The 18,860-nt window shown below is 36.5% G+C and overlaps 1 protein-coding gene across 1 annotated transcript; it reads left to right on the top strand.

Annotated features, from left to right (window-relative positions):
• The first annotated feature begins 6,503 nt into the window (after nucleotides 1–6,503).
• On the top strand, nucleotides 6,504–8,422 carry LOC113349152 (E3 ubiquitin-protein ligase ATL42-like). The gene has a single exon (XM_026593072.1). It carries the CDS (start codon nucleotides 6,795–6,797, stop codon nucleotides 8,157–8,159), a length of 1,365 nt encoding a protein of 454 aa, XP_026448857.1. The 5' UTR covers nucleotides 6,504–6,794; the 3' UTR covers nucleotides 8,160–8,422.
• The last annotated feature ends 10,438 nt before the right edge of the window (nucleotides 8,423–18,860 follow it).

Below are 18,860 nucleotides of genomic sequence, written 5' to 3'. Positions count from 1 at the left end.
AATGAATCTGGTACCGCTGTTATGCCCGTGGTGAATCCGACATCCTCTCAAGAACCGACTTCGATTCGGTATGGTGTAAAATTAAATGATAAGAATTTTACTCTTTGGTCACAAATCGTGACTATGTTTGTCTCAAGTAGAGGCAAAAAGGGATATCTGACTGGTTCTACCCCACAACCGGTGAAGGAGAACCTATGTATGATGAATGGTGTATGAAATATTCTCTTGTAAAAGGTTGGCTTGTCGGTGTTATGGAACCGGAGTTAATGAATGTTTTTATTCGCCTACCTACTGCAAAAGATATTTGGGACGCAGTGAAACATAGATATTATGAAGGGGCTGAAAAATCGATTCTTTATGATTTATCCCGTAAGGCTATGACAACAAAACAAGCAGGTCGACCGGTGGCTACATTTTTTTTTTCTGATCTTAAGATTATTTGGCAAGAGCTTGATTATCGTAAACCAATTACTTTTACCCAAGCATATATAATCAAAATTCGCAAAGCAGAAATTCATGAAGAACGAGTTTACTTATTTCTTGCTGGTCTTGATGATTCTTATGATTCTGTTAGAGGAGAAATACTTCGTAGTTCTTCAATTCCTGGACCCGAAATGGCTTTTTCTATCGTGAGGCGTGAAGAACAACGTCGTAGTACTATGATGAATCCTTCTCCTCAAATAGCTATGACGGTTAACAAATTTGGGAATATTTTCTTGTCCCAACAATCATCTCAACAAATACCGGTGGAAAATGTACTTATTGTGGAAATGGTAAGCACACTGTTGAAAACTTCTTCAAGAAGATTGGTTATCCTGAGTGGTGGAACAATCGTTCAAAAACAGAGAAAGGAAAAGGAAAATCAGCTATTTGTTCTACCGAGATGACAACGATATCTACTCCAATATTTGATGAACTTCCATCGACTACCGATCATCCCATTCCACAAGAGTCAGGTAATATTGGCCTAGCTCTAATAGCTTCTAACTCAAAGAAGGATCATGGTTGGATTCTTGACTCCGCTGCCACTAATCACATGACATTTGAAGCATCTATCTTGAAAGATATATGTGCACCTGATTGCTCAACCGTTTATAATGCCAATGGGGTTCCATATCCGGTTACCGGAGCTAGGAGAGTTGATTTAAATTCTTCCATGACCTTAAAGCATACTTTTTTGATTCTTTTCTCTCTAATAATCTTTTATCAGTATCTCAAGTGACTGCACAATTAAATTGCGTACTATTAATCTATTTGACTTTCTGTTTTCTTCAGGATCTCAGCAATGGGGAGATAATTGAGCGTGGTACTAAGAGAGGGGGTTGTATTATGTAGAAGATGTGTGTGAAGGACGTTCTTTGTCAACCAAGGGGTCCTCTCGTACATGTGAAGATCAACTATTATTGTGGCATCACCGGCTGGGTCACGTTTCTTTTGGTTATTTGCAACATTTATTTCCAACCTTATTTTCAACTTGCAAACCTTCTGATTTTAATTGTGAAACTTGCATCTTAGCAAAGAGTCATCGTACTACTTATCCTGATAGTTTTAACAGAATATTAGTTCCATTTGCTTTGGTTCATTCTGATGTTTGGGGTCCTTGCCGAATTACTAGTAATTCAGGATTTCGTTGGTTTGTTCTGTTTGTCGATGATTGCACTCGTACGACTTGGCTTAATTTGATGAAAAATAAAAGTGATGTAGCTCATATTTTCAAATATTTTCATGCAATGATTCAAACACAATTTTCCACCACTCTAAAGGTCCTTCGTTCTGATAATGGTGGCGAATATGTTAATGAAGCTTTACAAGGTTATTTTCAGGAACATGGTTTAGTTCATGAGACTACTTTTCCTTCTACGCCACAACAAAATGGTGTTGCAGAGCGGAAAAATGGGCAACTACTTGAGATTACTAGAGCTCGTTTAATTGGATCAAACATGAGGACACATTTCTGGGAAGCGGCTATTACTACTGCGATGTATCTTCTTAATCGTGTACCCACTAGTGTTTTGAAATTTCAAACACCTTTGGATAAATTGGCTTCGTTTGTGACAATTCCTTCTCAGCTTAAACTTCCTCCACGAGTATTCGGATGTGTGGTTTATGTCCACATACAAAAACATTTGCGCAGCAAGCTAGATCCATGTGCTCTAAAGTGTGTATTTGTTGGTTATCATCTGTACCAAAAAGGTTACAGGTGTTATCATCCTTCTACTCGCAAATTTTATGTTAGAATGGATGTTACCTTCTCCGAGCACGAGAAGTTTTACTCAGCACATGATATAGGTTCTCCTCTTCAAGGAGAGAACAATATTGAAGAGTTGAATTTGATGGATTTATTTCCTACTAATAGTGAGATACATCTTCCCCTCATGGAAGAAAGTTCAAGTACTCCTCAAGCTTCTATCGATTTGGGTATGACTACTATGCAACCTCCAGAAACAAATCAAGTGGTAGAAACTAGTATTGCAGAAGACCCCCTCCTTTCTTCTACAATGGTACCTACACCCAGTTATCCTCCAGCTGATATCCCTGTGGTAAGCATTGATTCTTTGATTAGTACTGACAATACTTGTGAATTAACTGAGACAAACAGGTATAGTTTGCCACAAAGGAGTAACCGTGGGGTGCCACCAGATCGTTTTTCACCTGAACCGATAAAGAAGGTGAAATATCCCATTGCAAACTACATGTCTACTCATAGATTGTCAGAAGATGGAAAAGCATTTGTCAATCAGATGGAAGATGTTACCATTCGTAAAAACGTACAAGAAGCATTACGTGATCCAAAATGGGCTGATTCGATGAAAAAGGAGATGATAGCGCTGGAAGAGAATCATACATGGGAAATAGTATTGTTACCAGAAGGAAAGAAACCAGTTGGTTGCAGGCGGGTATATGCTATCAAGCATAATCCAGACGGCTCTATTGAAAGTTATAAAGCAAGACTTGTGGCTAAACGGTTTACCCATACTTATGGTATTGATTATCAGGAGACGTACGCTCCTATTGCAAAAATCAACACTATTCGTGTATTATTGTCATTGGCAGCAAATCTAGGCTGGCCCCTGCAACAATATGATGTAAAAAATGCATTTTTACATGGTGATTTACAAGAAGAAGTCTACATGTCATTACCTCCAGGTTATAATGCTCCGAACGATGCTAACATGGTTTGTAAGCTAAAGAAGACCTTATATGGTTTGAAACAGTCTCCTAGAGCTTGGTTTGGTAGATTTCGTCTAGCAATGAAGAAATTTGGGTATACACAGAGTAACGCTGATCATACCTTGTTCCTAAAAAGAGTTGGTGAAAAGTTAACTGCGCTTATTATCTATGTGGATGATATGGTGGTAACAGAAAATGACCCTGAAGAGCTAAGTAATCTGAAGAGTTGTTTGTATTCTCAGTTTGATATGAAGTATCTAGGTGGACTAAAATACTTCCTTGGCTTTTAAGTTATACGATCTGAAAAGGGAATTTTCTTATCTCAACGAAAATATGTGATTGACTTGTTGAAGGAAACCGGTATGCTGGGTTGTGAGCCGATTGGATCTCCTATGGAACAAAATCATGGTCTTGAAGATTGTTCTGATCAAGTACCAGCTGACAAGGGGCAATATCAGAGGTTAGTTGGCCGTTTGATTTATATTTCTCATACAAGACCCAATATGCATATGTTATAAGTGTTGTAAGCAGATTTATGCATAATCCGGGTCAACAACACATGGATGCAGTAATAAGGATACTGAAATATTTGAAGTCCGCACCAGGCAGAGGGTTGATGTATTCAAAACATGGACATCTCAATGTATCAGGTTACACCGACTCAGACTGGGGAGGCAAAGGCGATAGGAGAAGATCAACATCTGCGTATGTTACCTTCGTTGGAGGCAATTTAGTAACTTGGAAATCTAAGAGACAACAAGTTGTTTCTTTGTCTAGTGCTGAAGCATAATACAGGGCGATGGTGAAAGGAATTTGTGAATATTATGGTTAAAAAGGCTTATGGAAAAGCTTGGTTTCCCTACTAAAACCCCTATGAAGTTGTTTTGTGATAACCAGTCAGCGATCAAAATTGCAGAGAATCCGGTACAACATGATCGAACGAAACATGTGGAAATTGATAGGAATTTTATCTATGAAAAACTCGAAGAAAAGATTGTCGAAATACCATATGTTCGTACAACACAACAGTTGGCAGATATTCTGACCAAGGCCGTATCTAATAGTACATTTAACGATTCACTTGTCAAGTTGGGTATCTGCAACATATATGCATCATCTTGAGGGAGAGTGTTAAACAATCAAGTGTAAATAGTGATAGTTGTTAGTTGTTGACTCATGAATGGTTGGAATAGTGCTAGCAGTTATGATAGTACTTGTAGGGTGGCTGTAGGGTGGCTTGTAGTATGGCCTTATTTTCTTCCTCCCTTTTTTTTTTTTTTTTTTTTTCTGACAACACGCTTTTGTTGAAGACGTGTTTCTCTTCTTCCCTTTGGTAATCTATATATTCACTTCACATTGTAAAGAATTATACACATTAATATTAAGTGTGAACCTTGAGTTTGAGTGTTAAGACTTACCTTGCAAGGATTCAGACGTCTCAGGTTTGATTCTTTCCCTTCACGAAATTTTTTGAACATAAATTAATATATAAAATCATCCACGTGCACCCGAATTACAGGTACCGAATGGGTCGGAATTCGGGAAATACACGGATAATTCAGTTGACTCAGAAAATGCGCGTATCCAGGTCAGAGTTAGAATCCTACGCGATTAGAACGGGTAAAGTTCGGATTCGAGATTATTCACGTACAATTCGCGAATAGTTCACTGAATTGCTAACTAGGCTCATATGTTTGGTTTATGATTTTTCCCTTTCAACTTCTCTAATTAACAGACATATATTCTAATTTTTTTTAAATTTTTTCTCGAAATACATATTTCAAAAGAATGCGAAATTTGGGGATAAAAAAATTAATTGGGGGATATAAATTACTTCCCCCAACCCATGGTGTGTGTTAAGGGGTGATTTTTGGGTATGAAAATATTAAAATACCCTTTGCTTAAAATAAAAATCAAAAAACAAAATCATATCCCCCATTTATCCCACTCCCTTTCAAATTAGAGTTTTCCCCACTCCCTTTCAAACTCTAAAATTTTCCCACTCCCTTTTAAATTCTCTTCCCTTTTAAATTTTCCCCATTTCCCACTCTCTTGAAAACGATTTTTTTTTAATCATTCGGAAGCGATAAGGACCATGCCGGTAGTGATGAATACCATGCCGGTATTGATGAAGATCATGCCGGAAGTGATGAAGACCATGCCGGAAGTGATGAAGACATGCTAGAAGTGATGAAGACCAATGTCGGCATAGATGAAGACCATGCCGGTAGTGATGAAGACCGTGCTGACATAGATGAAGACCATGCCGGTAGTGATGAAGACCGTGCTGACATAGATGAAGACCATGCCGGTAGTGATGAAGACCATGTCGGAAATGAAAAAAAAAATTACATCGCCGGAAGTGATGAATATCATGCCGGAATTGATGAAGATCATGCCGGAAAATGGTGCCGGCATACTTGGTAACTAACATTCAATGCCGGAACTATGCTCGATAGAAATCTATCAATGCCGGTAGTCAAGTGGAAAATTTTTCAAGTTTCCTGAATACTTTTCATCTTGTGCCGGCATAGAAATTTAAGCAACATACTATGCCGGCATAGATACCGACATGCTCGAGAATTAACTGATTGTGCCGGAAGTGGACTGATTAAAACCAAAAAATTTAGGTTTTGAAGATCAAAACCAGAAAATTTTGTAACGAGACTTTGTATGTGGCAAACATTTATCAAAATTTCCAATAAATGCCGGCATGGTTTTTTCGGTTGAATACAATGCCGTCACCGAAATATTTCAGCTGCAACAATGGTGGATTCAAAGAAAAAAAATTAAATTTTCGACCTCTTAGCAACAATTCTCTCTTCACAATCGTCCTCCACTTTCACCAAAAAAAATTCCCTGTCAAAATTTTTTCCATCTTTCTACTCTCATCTCATTCACCCAAATACAAATACAAATACACACTAATCATTTAACAAATACTTAAAATTTTTACTAATTATTATTAACCACTAAACCTGATTAGTGAGGGATAGATTAGGATTTTAAAAAATACTTAGATAAGGGGTGACCCTGATTTGATATTTGGATCCAATTTTTGTCTTTTTCCTCTATCCCCAATTAGTTTTTTTATCCCAATTTCACATTCTTTCAAAATTCTATCTTTTAAACTTGTAGACTTTTAGGTGGTCATGAGTCCCTTTCCGGGATGCTACCTACCCTGCTCCCAACCTCCAAATTATTCCGTCTCTCAGCCAGAAAAAAGAATATCAGAAGTAAACAACCAAAACCATCGTAATAAACTATACACGTGCATCATGGATATGCTCTTTTCACTAGTTCAAACAAGTGCAGACAGATCAGATAGATACAAACTGGCCTCTAGTTGACATTTAAACCGCCTTACATTAATGAAGAAGAAGATGCATTCATAATGCAACTCACTTGTCAGATCATGTACAAGCAGTTTACGGCACATCTCATCGCATAAACTTAAAACAACTAGTTGTACAGAATCTACAGGTATACTAGACATACTAGTTATAAGCACACAATAAACAGCTAAGAGCAGTTTAAAGAAGAGCAAACTTCCCGGAAACATATTCGCCGGGGAAGTATAAAAAATTTCAGGCGAGGTTGATGATCTGAAACTCTGCTACGAAATGAATAAAGATTATAATCATAAAGAAACTGTATTCATTATTTATACTATTGTCTGGCTGTTCTTGATCCAAGCCGGCAGAGGACAAAGTCAACCAGCTCCAGTTACTACTGATGATTACTATGGGCCTCCGATAACTGATATGAACATCTCCTTCCGTCCTAGTGTTGCAGTTGTGATCGGAATCTTGGCCGTGATGTTTGCACTGACATTTTTGCTTCTGATATATGCAAAATTCTGTCATATCGCGGTATCAACAAATCCGGTGTATATTAACAACTTCCGCGGTCACTTAGATGATCATGCGCTTATTTCAACCAGCAGGTCGGCGAGATTTTCAGGTATTGATAAAACCTTAATTGAATCACTTCCGTTCTTCAAATTCTCAACTCTTAAAGGATCAAAACGAGGTCTAGAATGTGCAGTCTGTTTATCGAAATTTGAAGATGCTGAAGTTCTCCGGTTGCTGCCGAAATGTAAACATGCATTTCACATAAACTGTGTTGATCAGTGGCTCGAGAGTCACTCTAGCTGCCCTCTTTGCCGTCACAAAGTCCACGCCGAGGACCTGTCAATGTTTAAATTATCAAATAGTTCGAGACTTTCGCATAATCCATCGTCGTTGGATCTTCGGGAGGATCCTAATATCGAGCTTTTTGTTCAAAGAGAACAAGATCACGAGCAACAACATCTTGGGTCATCATCTTCAAGGTTTAGTATTGGTAGTAGCTTCCGGAAAAATGAAAATGGCAAGAAGTATAATGAGGATCAAGAACTACTTATTCTTAATTCCGAAAACGGTTCCGTGATCGACCATCAAGAAGTACGTGATGATATTGTAATTGACGAAGGACATCATTGTGAGGATAGTGATAAGAATTTAGATAAGTTTAAACATAAGATTATTGTTTCGGATATCATGTACAAGAATCGGTGGAGTAACCTGAGTTCATCGGATTTAATCTCTTTGAATTCAGAAATGCTTAATTTTATGTCGAGTAAAAGATTTTCTCCTCCTGGCTGCTCAACTAGTAATTCTGGCGACGTTTCTTCTGGTCATGAAGAGACGTCTATCCCTACCAAGACTACAGCATCATCTAGGTCCACGTTCTTAAATTCGGAAACAGCGACAAAACGATCCATGTCTGAGATTACAAGTATTTCAAGGCTTTCACATTTTGGTTTTAGTAAAATCAAACGTGTAGAACCGAATAATCCAAGCGGAAAAGAGGAGAGAATCAGCAGACTTTGGTTTCCCATTGTGAGAAAAACGGTCGAATGGATTGCTGGTAGGGAGAAGAGAATGAAACAACCTCATGATCACGAGGATCATCCGAAAAATTCAAGATTGGTTTCAATAGTGTAATAGGCGGAGACAGAGATTTCAAAAACAAGGGTGATCTCTCAGACATCATTAACAAATACTTACGGCAGTAGGCAACAGTCTCCACAATGTTATTTGTGCATATTTTTACGCAAACGTTTCTTAATTTGCCATTTTTACACAACAATCTACATATTGGATTTATTGCCCTTCTTACCTTTGGTCATGGCTATACCTGTACCAAATGTAACTGTAATTATTATTTTTTTTTGTATGTGACTATATATAAGATTAAATTTACAATTGATACAAATTTTTATTTTATGTGTTAGGTTCTCCATCTGAATCTTGATTACTAATTTTGTTGTTTATGTACTTTGATTAGATCACCAAAACTGATGAATAAATTTAGAAATAATAGAGCAGTTAAATCTGGTTTCATCATCCATTTTATTATAGTTAAGAAATTTTGGCTGCATGTTCCTTGTTGTCTGCAGACTCTGCACATATGTATATTTCTCTATTTTTTAATTTTCTTTGTCAAAGTCCAATTTTCCAATTTGATTTTAGGACCATTTAGAAATATCATTTTTTTATTGTTTTGGAAGGGATAAGGGGTGGATGAGGAACTCGTTTAATATTCCTACAATCAATTAATCCTGGACCCACCCCGTGGTGGTTGACGATAGTTGCACGTTAACTGTAGGTGCCAAAATACAACTCTGGTGGCGACTGCCAGAGAAAGAGAGAGGTTCGGGAAAAATCTTATTGACGACCTCAGTGCCGTCTCTAGGTTTTTAGAGGTTTGGGGAACCTTTAGAAAAGGGCCTTTTTTCATATACATATGGGAAATGAGGAGTTGTTGCACAAACAAATTATAACAACCACACATAACAGCTTAAACAACTATAATAATTGGAACCGGATGCTACATGGCGCCCCACACTACGCCCTACTTAACGTCCACGGTGAGATGGCAAACTGACATGTAGGAAAAAGTCAAAAACCTTGAAACGTGTCAAATCACGTGAATTTCTCCTTCCTCACTTTCTTTTTCAGTTTCTCTATTTTTTTCTTTTTCTTTCCATCTCCCCTTTGCTATCACTTAAATTTTGTCATTTCTCATCTCACTTTCTAGATTTTGATCAATATTGCAGACTTGGAATTGACGATGACCTAATATTTGAAAATGATTAGTTAGAAAATTATTGAGTGGAAAACATGCAAACTAGATTTTCCTGAAAATGATTACTCTCTGTTTTTGAAAAAAAAAAAAAAGTATGAAGTATGAAAGAAAATATGAAGTGAAATTTTAATTTATATCCAACATCGATTGGTTTGATTGAGCTAATTTATCTAGATCCATCGATTGGGTTAAGGATCTGAAAAATTGGATTGTAATAGTTGGTACATGCAGTCATTAGAAGAAGAAAAAAAAAGAAACGAATCCAACATTAATCTCATAAGTAGCATCAAGAGCAGTATGTTCAATATATGGTTCGTCATCGCAATTCACAATGGGGCAACATAGTTTTGATTGAGATTTATGAACAATCTGAGTCGGTGAGTTAGTAATTTGATCTGATATGTTCAAATTAGGCCTGAATCAGTGGATGATATTGAGTTTAAGAAGAAGGGGTTTTCGTTAATCGTGTTTGATTGAAGAAATTGAATGAAAGCTTTGGAAATTTGATAAAACATGAAAAAAAATCCCTGCAAGAAAGAACACACACATGACACATGAGAGTTTCTTTTAATGATCTTAAAATTCCTAAGCTCTTAATGACCGAGAGAAAGAAAGATGATTTTCATGATTGTTTCTGTATATGGAAGAATGGATCGATGAGAAAGAGAAGAGGAGGTAGTTAGAGATAAAAGTAGATTTACTAGATAATAATGCCACATAGGAGGTATGGAAAGAGAGATCACGTGAAGTGGTGACAGCTAAGCTTGCCACATAATCTTGGGTGGAGACTAGGGCGGTATATGGGATTTAGAAAAGCATTTTAGCAGTAGTTTAGTAAAAATAAAATCTCAACAAAAGGCTGCAATATAAACATAATATTGAGCTATAATTTTTACCTCTTGAGCACCCATAAATACAAAACAAACAATACCAGAATATTGTGTCTAATTTTGATTATAGTCATGAGACTATGTCTTCATGTGACTATCACCCGATCTAGCAAACACTTGAGGGTATACCATGCACGCATTGACGTCCGTAGGATTTCCTACTTCTACTTAAATAAATAATAGGAAAAAGTAAAAAATTTACAAAAAATAATAAGAATAATCACAATTCTTAACAACAAAAACATGAAATCCAAAAAAAATTGATCAAACAAGTGAATCGAATCAAAGTGATCATTCATAACCCTAATCAACCAATATTAATTTACGAAAGACAAAATTAATGAAACGGTTGACGATTGATCCAAGAGAACTGTACACAGAGCAAATAGTCTTTAATCTTTTGTTAGTTTTTTCTGTAGGTCTAATTTATTGTTTACAAAGAGGGAACAATCAATGATTGAGTTAAAACAAACCCCAAATTTGCATTTATTCCCTGCAAAGACGAGTTGCCAACTTGTCCTCACGTCTGTTTACTACTAGGTTAAGCATAAAAGTTAAAGGATTTTTTTGTTATCTTGTGCATCCATGTACAAGATAAGAACCAATCATTGGTATTAGAAATGATAAAAAACAATTAAAAAAAATAATGTTTTCTTGCATTGGAAAAGGTAAATGTTCATGGGTTTTTTGAATTTTTCTCTATACAAGAAAACTTTACCTTCTCCAATGCATTAAAACACCAGCGTGGGAAAGAAAATATTGAGCCCCTCAGATTTTTGGGCCTAGGGCGGTCGACCCTTTGGCCCTATGCCGAAGACGGCCCTGGACAACCTTATGCAAGGCCGGCCGAGAGGCCTGAGACAACCATCTTTTTATTCTTTTGATTTTTAGAAAAAGAAAACAAGAAATGAAAAGAAATTCATGCCAACCACCCCAGAGACTTGCCAACTACTTACTTAAAAACGATAATAAGAAATGTCCTTAAACGAAGTTTTATCTGCGCACATGGAAATTAGTTTCACCGTAAGCATACTCGTAACTGATAGTTGCAAAATTCGCACACAACATTGCTTCACAATTCAAGATAAATTTCCTGCAAAATAGAAGCTTAAAAAACAACTGTGAAATCTAGTCGGACTAGAACATTTCTTTTTCAGAAGCAAAAGATTTTATTTTCTTTAATTTAAAATAAAAGAAAAACAGAAACGGGAAGGGGAGGGGGACAAAAAAACAAAACCACCCCAAAAAAGAAGAGAAGTGAAAAACAAAAATAGAAACAAGAAAAATTACATCAATAAGCTCACCCAAAATGTTTCATACAAAAGTTCTTTTCATGAGCTTTTAAGTAGATATACCATATTTTATTTTTCTCTATTATTTTTGTTTTTCACACCACGAAAAATAGGTTGAAAATCATCTGATTAGGGAGAAGGAGTATCTTCTACTACCATGTTCTCTAATATCGGCGATAAAAATGTCAGATAATCATCATATTCATTATCATTAGTATACATGGCTAGACTACTATGTTAGCAGCAACATTAACAATCATTTTTAACTTTTGAGCGGTAATTCATTCTCTATGTTTCCTTTTGCGAATAAATCTCACCTTCCTCCTCAGATAAATCTACCCATCGAATTCCCTTAAAAGACTAGGGACTCACAACATGAAAGGCATCTGCAACTGCTGATGTTGATACTTCATTAGATACCTCAGTATCTATGTCTTCACTAAGTACTTCATCAACTATTTATTTAACCAATGAAAGTTCTGAAGCATTGAAATTGACATTTCATATATCAATAGGAGGATATATGAGTTATTCGGACTGGTGCCTTTACCAGAAGTGTCTTTTGTGTGCATATATTCACTTCATTATCTTTATTGCGCGCAAGACATATGGGTTGTATTTAAGCCCAAACTCTTCTAGCAAATTTGCAACGTCGAGTAATATGATCCAAGGATTCCAAGTCGTATTAATATACACAAGTAGCACATATTAACCCAATTAATCTAAAACTAGACATAGACAGATTTTGAGTTACACGATAGTCGTAAGCCATATCTTCCATTGTCTTGCTTCCAAAGCAGGATGCACAACACTTCTCAGGCTGGTCAAGCATCCACACGCTGTAGTCAACATTACTAGCAATACGAGGGATAAAATTAGGATCAATACCAGCCTGATCAATCAAATTACTAATTGTCTCTAGTATAACCCATGTGTTATCAACAATCAAGTTAATACCTTCGTTGAAACAAGTCTTTGTTTGCATTTACAGCTCTAGTAAGAAAAGCAATTGATGCAGCTGCAAACCAATTATCGAAGAATAAAGACGTTTTTTTGCCGTCACCAATAATACGCTTTTTTTTCCATTTAACTAATGGGTAACTAGGACTGTCAATGGGTACCCATTACCCGGATCCGGATCCGGTATATTAGGGTCCAGTTCCGGATCCTAAAGTTGGACCCATTAGCTACTTAGGACCCGGCGGGTAATTACCCGATTGGACCCGAATTTAAACGGGTCCAAACGGGTAATACCCAATGGGTACCCGTGGGTATCGGGTACCCGTTTATTCATTCTTTTATTCATGTTTTTAGCAAAATTATAAGTATTTTTTTCTAGTTTTAGCTTTGATATTTTACTCATTTGAATTTTTTCTCTTACATTTAATCTTTATTTAGTACATTCATAAGAAATAATAATAATTTTTTATAAAAATTACTTAAATCCAAGCTAAAAAGAGAAATATATTAAGTTTTTGAGATTTTTTAAATAGTTTTCTTTAAACCAAATGGGTACCCGGAACCGACGGGTACCCGGGTATTTAAACGGGTCTGATTCTGGGTCCACAAGTTTAGAAACCGGAACCGTTAGGAACCGGACCCGACCTTTATAAGTAGGGTCCGGGTCTAGTGATACCTGGAAAGACCCGGACCCGTTGACACACCTAGGTAAACCCATTTTATGCCAGGAAAGATTGAAAAAATCATCTTATAGTTATTGATATTACTATTCACTCCGAGGAACTTAACACGTAAATATTTGGCTCATATCTTATTTGAGTGCTTAGGGTTCCATATAAATTTGTTAACAACTCTGAGTTTTCTTATTCCAAGACCCCCATTACTTTTAAAACTACGTAACTTATTGAAGGACCCAATAAGGCGCCTAAGCACCGTATATCCCCTGACCATATAAAATTTTGTACAACTCTTTTTCGTTGTGATAATCGGCAATTGCCACATGTAAACAACCATATAGTACGAACCGAAACCAATGTTGCTTGGAATTACATCATTTTACCTTTCCATCCAGCTACTTTGTCTAGGGGTGCACATACCCTACCCATACTCGCCAATCCTACCCTACCCGCCAGTTTTTTAATCGTATCCTATCCTATCCACTATTTGGCGGGTATGGTGGCGGGTAAAAAATTTCTTAACCGCCGCTAGATGGGTAGGGTGGCGGGTAAAGCTCGAAATTATCCTACCCTACCCGCCTACCCGCCTGTTTATACTATTGATCTCTGCCGTTGGTTCTCGTTTAATCTCTGCCGTTGATCTTTCAACTATTGATCTCTGCCGTTGCTTTATATTTTCCTACAACACTAAAAACTAAAAAACTAAAAACTGGATTCAGTTTTCGTTTTATCTCTGCAGAGAAACTCTCGTTTAGAACTTCAAATCTCGTTTACCAGTACCTCTCATATCTCGTTTAGAACTTCAAATCTGTTATCAGATCTCGTTTAGAACCTTTTAATAGGTTGATTCAAGGTAAGATCTAACTTCAAAGTTCATTTTGTTTCATTTTTTTTTTGTGTTAAATTGATTGAAAAATCATAAGGTTTCAATGTTTCATGCATGTTGCTGGATATGAGGAATCTGAGTTTGGAAAGCTAATGAAGGGTTTAGAGAGTGGTTCTTCCTCCTAATTTGAAATCCAAACTAATTTTCAGGTGAAAATTTGAATAATTTTTTTAATAATTTGAATGGGTTTTTCTTTTATATGTTGTATTGCTATCTAAACTCATATGTAAACTGATTGATAAATTGTCTCTTCATGATTTCTATCTAAAACCCATGTCTTTAAATGTTTAGATTATCAATATTTCAAACAATTTCAGTGAGATTTTGATTATGTGACACCCATGTCTTTAAAGGTTTATCTAAAGCAATTGAATTAGCTTTAGATTCTGCTCACAGTAATAGTAGTATTAATGAAAATTATTGGTTTGATTGCACATTAGCATCATGTCAGGTGAGTGAGTACATTTAAGACCTTTGCTAGGTGGGTGAGAAAAGGAGAGATTTGTTTTGTAGTTTAAATAGACAGTTGACACTGGAGTCCAGTATATATGTTTTCTCGCAAATAACTTGTCTCCACAATGCTTGTATGTCTGCAGAATATCTCGAATGCCACTTTCCCAATAAATATCTATACATGAGTCTCAAATTCCTTATTCCAAGTCAATACAACGCAGAATAGCACTATCATCGATACCAATAGAACCCTCTAATTCTCCAAGGGTATCTTAACCAACAGACGGATATAACTACTGTCTAATTCTAGATTTCAGTGTTGTTCTCTAGATTTCAGTGTTGTTATTAGGACCCTTTGAAGCCTGTTAACTTTTTTTGCTTTCTATTCATATCACTTGTTCTTTCTAATGAGGAAGCATGGTTGAGATTACAGAATTGATGTCAACGAGACCTCCTATTCCCTCTCAAGATGCATCTCAATCCGTGCAACAAAGGGTCAGGGTTGTTATATCTCCGCCACCTCCACCTCCACCATCTTCTCAACCTGAGGTCAGGGAAAGTATGAAGCGGAACAGAACATCTTCGGTGTGGGAGCATTTACAAAAGAGTGTTGATGAAGCTGGTATTAAATGGGGGAAATGTAACTACTGTGAAGGTGGTAAATATAGGGATGGTGGTAAGAAGTATGGCACATCAAATTTGAACTGGCATTTGACCAAGTGTCGGAAGTATTTGGAGTCACTAGAAGCTGCGCAGTTGGACTCTCTCGGTCAGCCTAGCAATCTGGGAGATCAGCAGCAAACAGTTGGGGTTACGTTCTGTCAAGATGGATGTAGGAGAGCCTTGATAAAGTTCATCATCACAGATGAACAGTCTTTCCGAATGGTTGAAGGAGAAGGATTTATAGCATTTTGTAGATATCTTGAGCCGAGGTTCAAACTTCCATCGCGGATGACCGTCTATTGTGATATTTGTGGACTGTTTTTGAGTGAAAAAGCCAATTTGGTGAACTATTTCAAGTCGAACAAGGTTAGAGTTTGTCTCACAACCGATACATGGACATCCATTCAGAACTACAACTACATGGTGGTTACTGCCCACTTCATCGATGACCACTGAAAGTTACACAAAAGAATAATATGTTTCTGTCAAATTACTAGTCATGGAGGTGAGCATATTGGAAGAGAATTGGAGAAATGTTTGATATAGTGGGGTCTTGAGAGAGTGTTCACCATCACGCTCGATAATGCATCTGCAAATAAAAAAGCAATTGAATATGTCCAAGAGAAAGTTGTAAGTTGGGGATCGTCAATTGTAGGAGGTAAACATTTACATGTAAGGTGTGCTGCCCACGTATTAGCTTTAGTTGTTAAGTATGGGTTGAAGAAATATCATACTTCATTGAGCAGAATCAGGTCGGTGGTTAAATACGTCACGGCCTCTCCTGCTAGAATGAAGAAATTCTTAGATTCCTTATTTCTTGAAAGAATGGAATACAAAAAGGGATTAGTGTTAGACGTGAAAACAAAATGGAACTCCATTTACTTGATGTTGGATGCAGCAGAAAAATACGAAAAAGTCTTTATAAGGCTAGGACGATCTGATAAATCATTTCGTGAGAGGTTTATCTTCGATATTCCCGATGAATCAGTAATGGGTGTTAATGTTGATGATATTGACAGTACTATTTTCTTGATGAATCCAGTTCTTCTGATTCTGATGCTGATGAAGTTCCCTTATCTGGTCGAAGAAAAGCCAAGAAGAAAAAGCCTCGCGTGCATGCTCCTGAAAAGTATGACTGGGCTAATGCTCGAGTCCTAGGTATTTTAAAGATTTTATCAGTAGTTTATATTTCGTTCTTTGGTTAGTTTATCAGTAGTTTATATTTCGAAGCTTCTCTTGCAATATCACATGAATGCTGCCCATTCATAATGCTCCCATTTGACCATGAATCAATCATATGGTTTAGATTTTGAGCTCCTCTCGAAACCTCTAACAACTGATGTGATGAAGATTGTGGAGCATTTCTATCATCTCATCTATATGAATCGTTCCGACACCCCAATTTTATTCATTCTAAGAATGCCTTAAAATTTCTTTGCTGGAATTCAATTATTTCGTTTCATATCTGTGATGTCTATTTGCCATTAATTCTACGAATTTGTTGCAATGAGGAGTAAGTATTTTCCAGATGTCAGGTCTCAATGATCCATAAGAATATCTGAGCAAAAATTTATTTACAATTTTGCCCTGCTGATATAGACTGTAAGAACAAACATTGGACGCTGTTATGTCTGTTAGGTTTATGTTTTAGTTCTTGGATATCAAATGACACAAACCTTTACAAAAAATGGATGCATGGAGTTTGGCATGATAAAATTAGTTTGGCTTCAGAAACATTTAAAAAACAGAAACAAGGTTAGTTACAAATGGAAGGGGTTTATAATAACTAGATGTCATTACAGGCAGAGTGATCTCAAATTCGTTTTTGTTTCGTGCTCATGTATTCTACAGCTAAGTAACACGCATAGGTTTCTTCTTCATGAGTTTTGTTGGGCGATGCTTTTGTTCTATAGTGTAAAGAAGGCTGTTATATCAACTGCTTTTCTTGGTCTTGCAATAATATGTACTCATTGCTGTTGATGTTCTTGGTAATTCTTTCACTCAGATGAACTGCTTTTCTTGGTCTTGCAATAATATGTGGTTGTCTAGATGTTTTGGTCTTTGCTTTCGAGTTAATATGATATGTATATGAAGTTTCAATAACAATTAAAACTGTTTCTACAGGTATTTTTTGAAGCCACTGTTGAGTTTTCTGGTTCTACGTATGTCACTTCGCATACATTTTTGGGGGAAATTTGTGATGTACGTGGAGAGTTAAAAGAATGGCAAAATGCTCATCATGATCCTCACTTAAGCCATATGGGTGAGAAGATGTTACTTAAATACAACAAGTATTGGGGTGAGCATAAGAACATGAATCCTTTATTGTTTATTGTTGTGCTTCTTGACCCAAGAGAAAAAGAACGTGGACTGCAAGTAATACTAGAAGACCTGATTGTGCATCATATTCCTTGGACGAAACAAAGATTGGTAAACAATTGGTTAGATGAAGTGAAAAAGGATTTTAATGAATTATTCACAGCTTATAAGGCAGAATATATAGGTGTAGGAAGTGTGTTAGCCTCGTCGGAGTCTGTAGGTGATACTGGTGGTAGTCCTAGTCAAGAGAGTTGTAGTTCTACGTCACATAGAAAGAGAAGACATAAGGCCCATAGAGAATAACGTAAAACACAGTTATCTATAACGGAGGATGTTGACAAATCAGAGGTGGACAGATACTTATCGGAACAGATTTACTCACCAACAAAAGACAACAAAAATGGTTCGAAGTTTGATATACTCACTTGGTGGAAAATCAATGCTGCAAGATTTGATATTCTATCACTTATATCAAGAGATATACTTGCTATTCCCGTCTCTTCAGTTGCAAGTGAATCTGCTTTCAGTACTGGAAAGCGAATACTTGGTCATTTCCGAAGTTCTTTAAAACCCCGAACTGTGGAAGCATTGATTCTCCTACAAAACTGGTTAAGGACACCGATTGATATGGATCCATCTACATTTGGAGCTGGAGAGAAGGAGGATGACGACTTAGAATCAGGTATACAACTTTCCTACATTTGGGTTTCCTTACTCTTTTGTTTGCTTTTCTTAATCTGTCTTCACTATGTTTGCGAAACGACTTAGTTGGCAATTTCTTTATCTGTCTGTATCCATTTGTGCTTCTTTATGGGAAGTACTGGTGGAAGTTTGAATGTTGTTTAGAACTTTCCATTTCTAGTCAAGGAACTTGCATGTTAAACGGAAACACGCTACCGTGCTCAGTTGATAATTTGTCACAACTTTAGTTGCTTACTTTTGTACGTTGAGCCACTCGAGCTGATGCTGTTCTTGGCATGTGTTGAAGTCTAATTTTGCCAGCTCCAGATTAGTATTGTTACTCACATCTGGCAACCTGATTAGTGATTATATATGTTGAATGAGTACCTAAATTTTAGATTTTATGATATCAGAAATTGTCGAGAGCAGCAATGTGATATTTCACTAAAATTTGGAAAACTTATGCATGTGTATACTTATAAATATCTTTAAAACAACACTTGATATTGTGATATTACTTGATATTGTGACTGAACCAAAAGTCTGAACTTGTTGTGATATTGTATTCCATAGTAGGATGTTGTGATATCTCTTACTTGATGTTGGTATTATGACTGAACTTTGAATCAAATCGTTCACTATTATGACTGAATCTAACAAGAGATAACTTGTATGCAGATTTATTTGGTGATCTTAGTACTTATTCCATCATCGTAGATGATGATTGAAGAAGAAG

This window comes from Papaver somniferum, chromosome 2 (assembly GCF_003573695.1).
Source record: "Papaver somniferum cultivar HN1 chromosome 2, ASM357369v1, whole genome shotgun sequence".
NCBI classification, from domain to species: Eukaryota; Viridiplantae; Streptophyta; class Magnoliopsida; order Ranunculales; family Papaveraceae; genus Papaver; species Papaver somniferum.
This window is presented reverse-complemented; position numbering and strand designations above follow the sequence as displayed.

What these genes read in the sequence shown, in the direction of transcription:
- LOC113349152 (XM_026593072.1), top strand. Translation starts at nt 6,795, where the DNA reads ATGAATAAAGATTATAATCATAAAGAAACTGTATTCATTATTTATACT.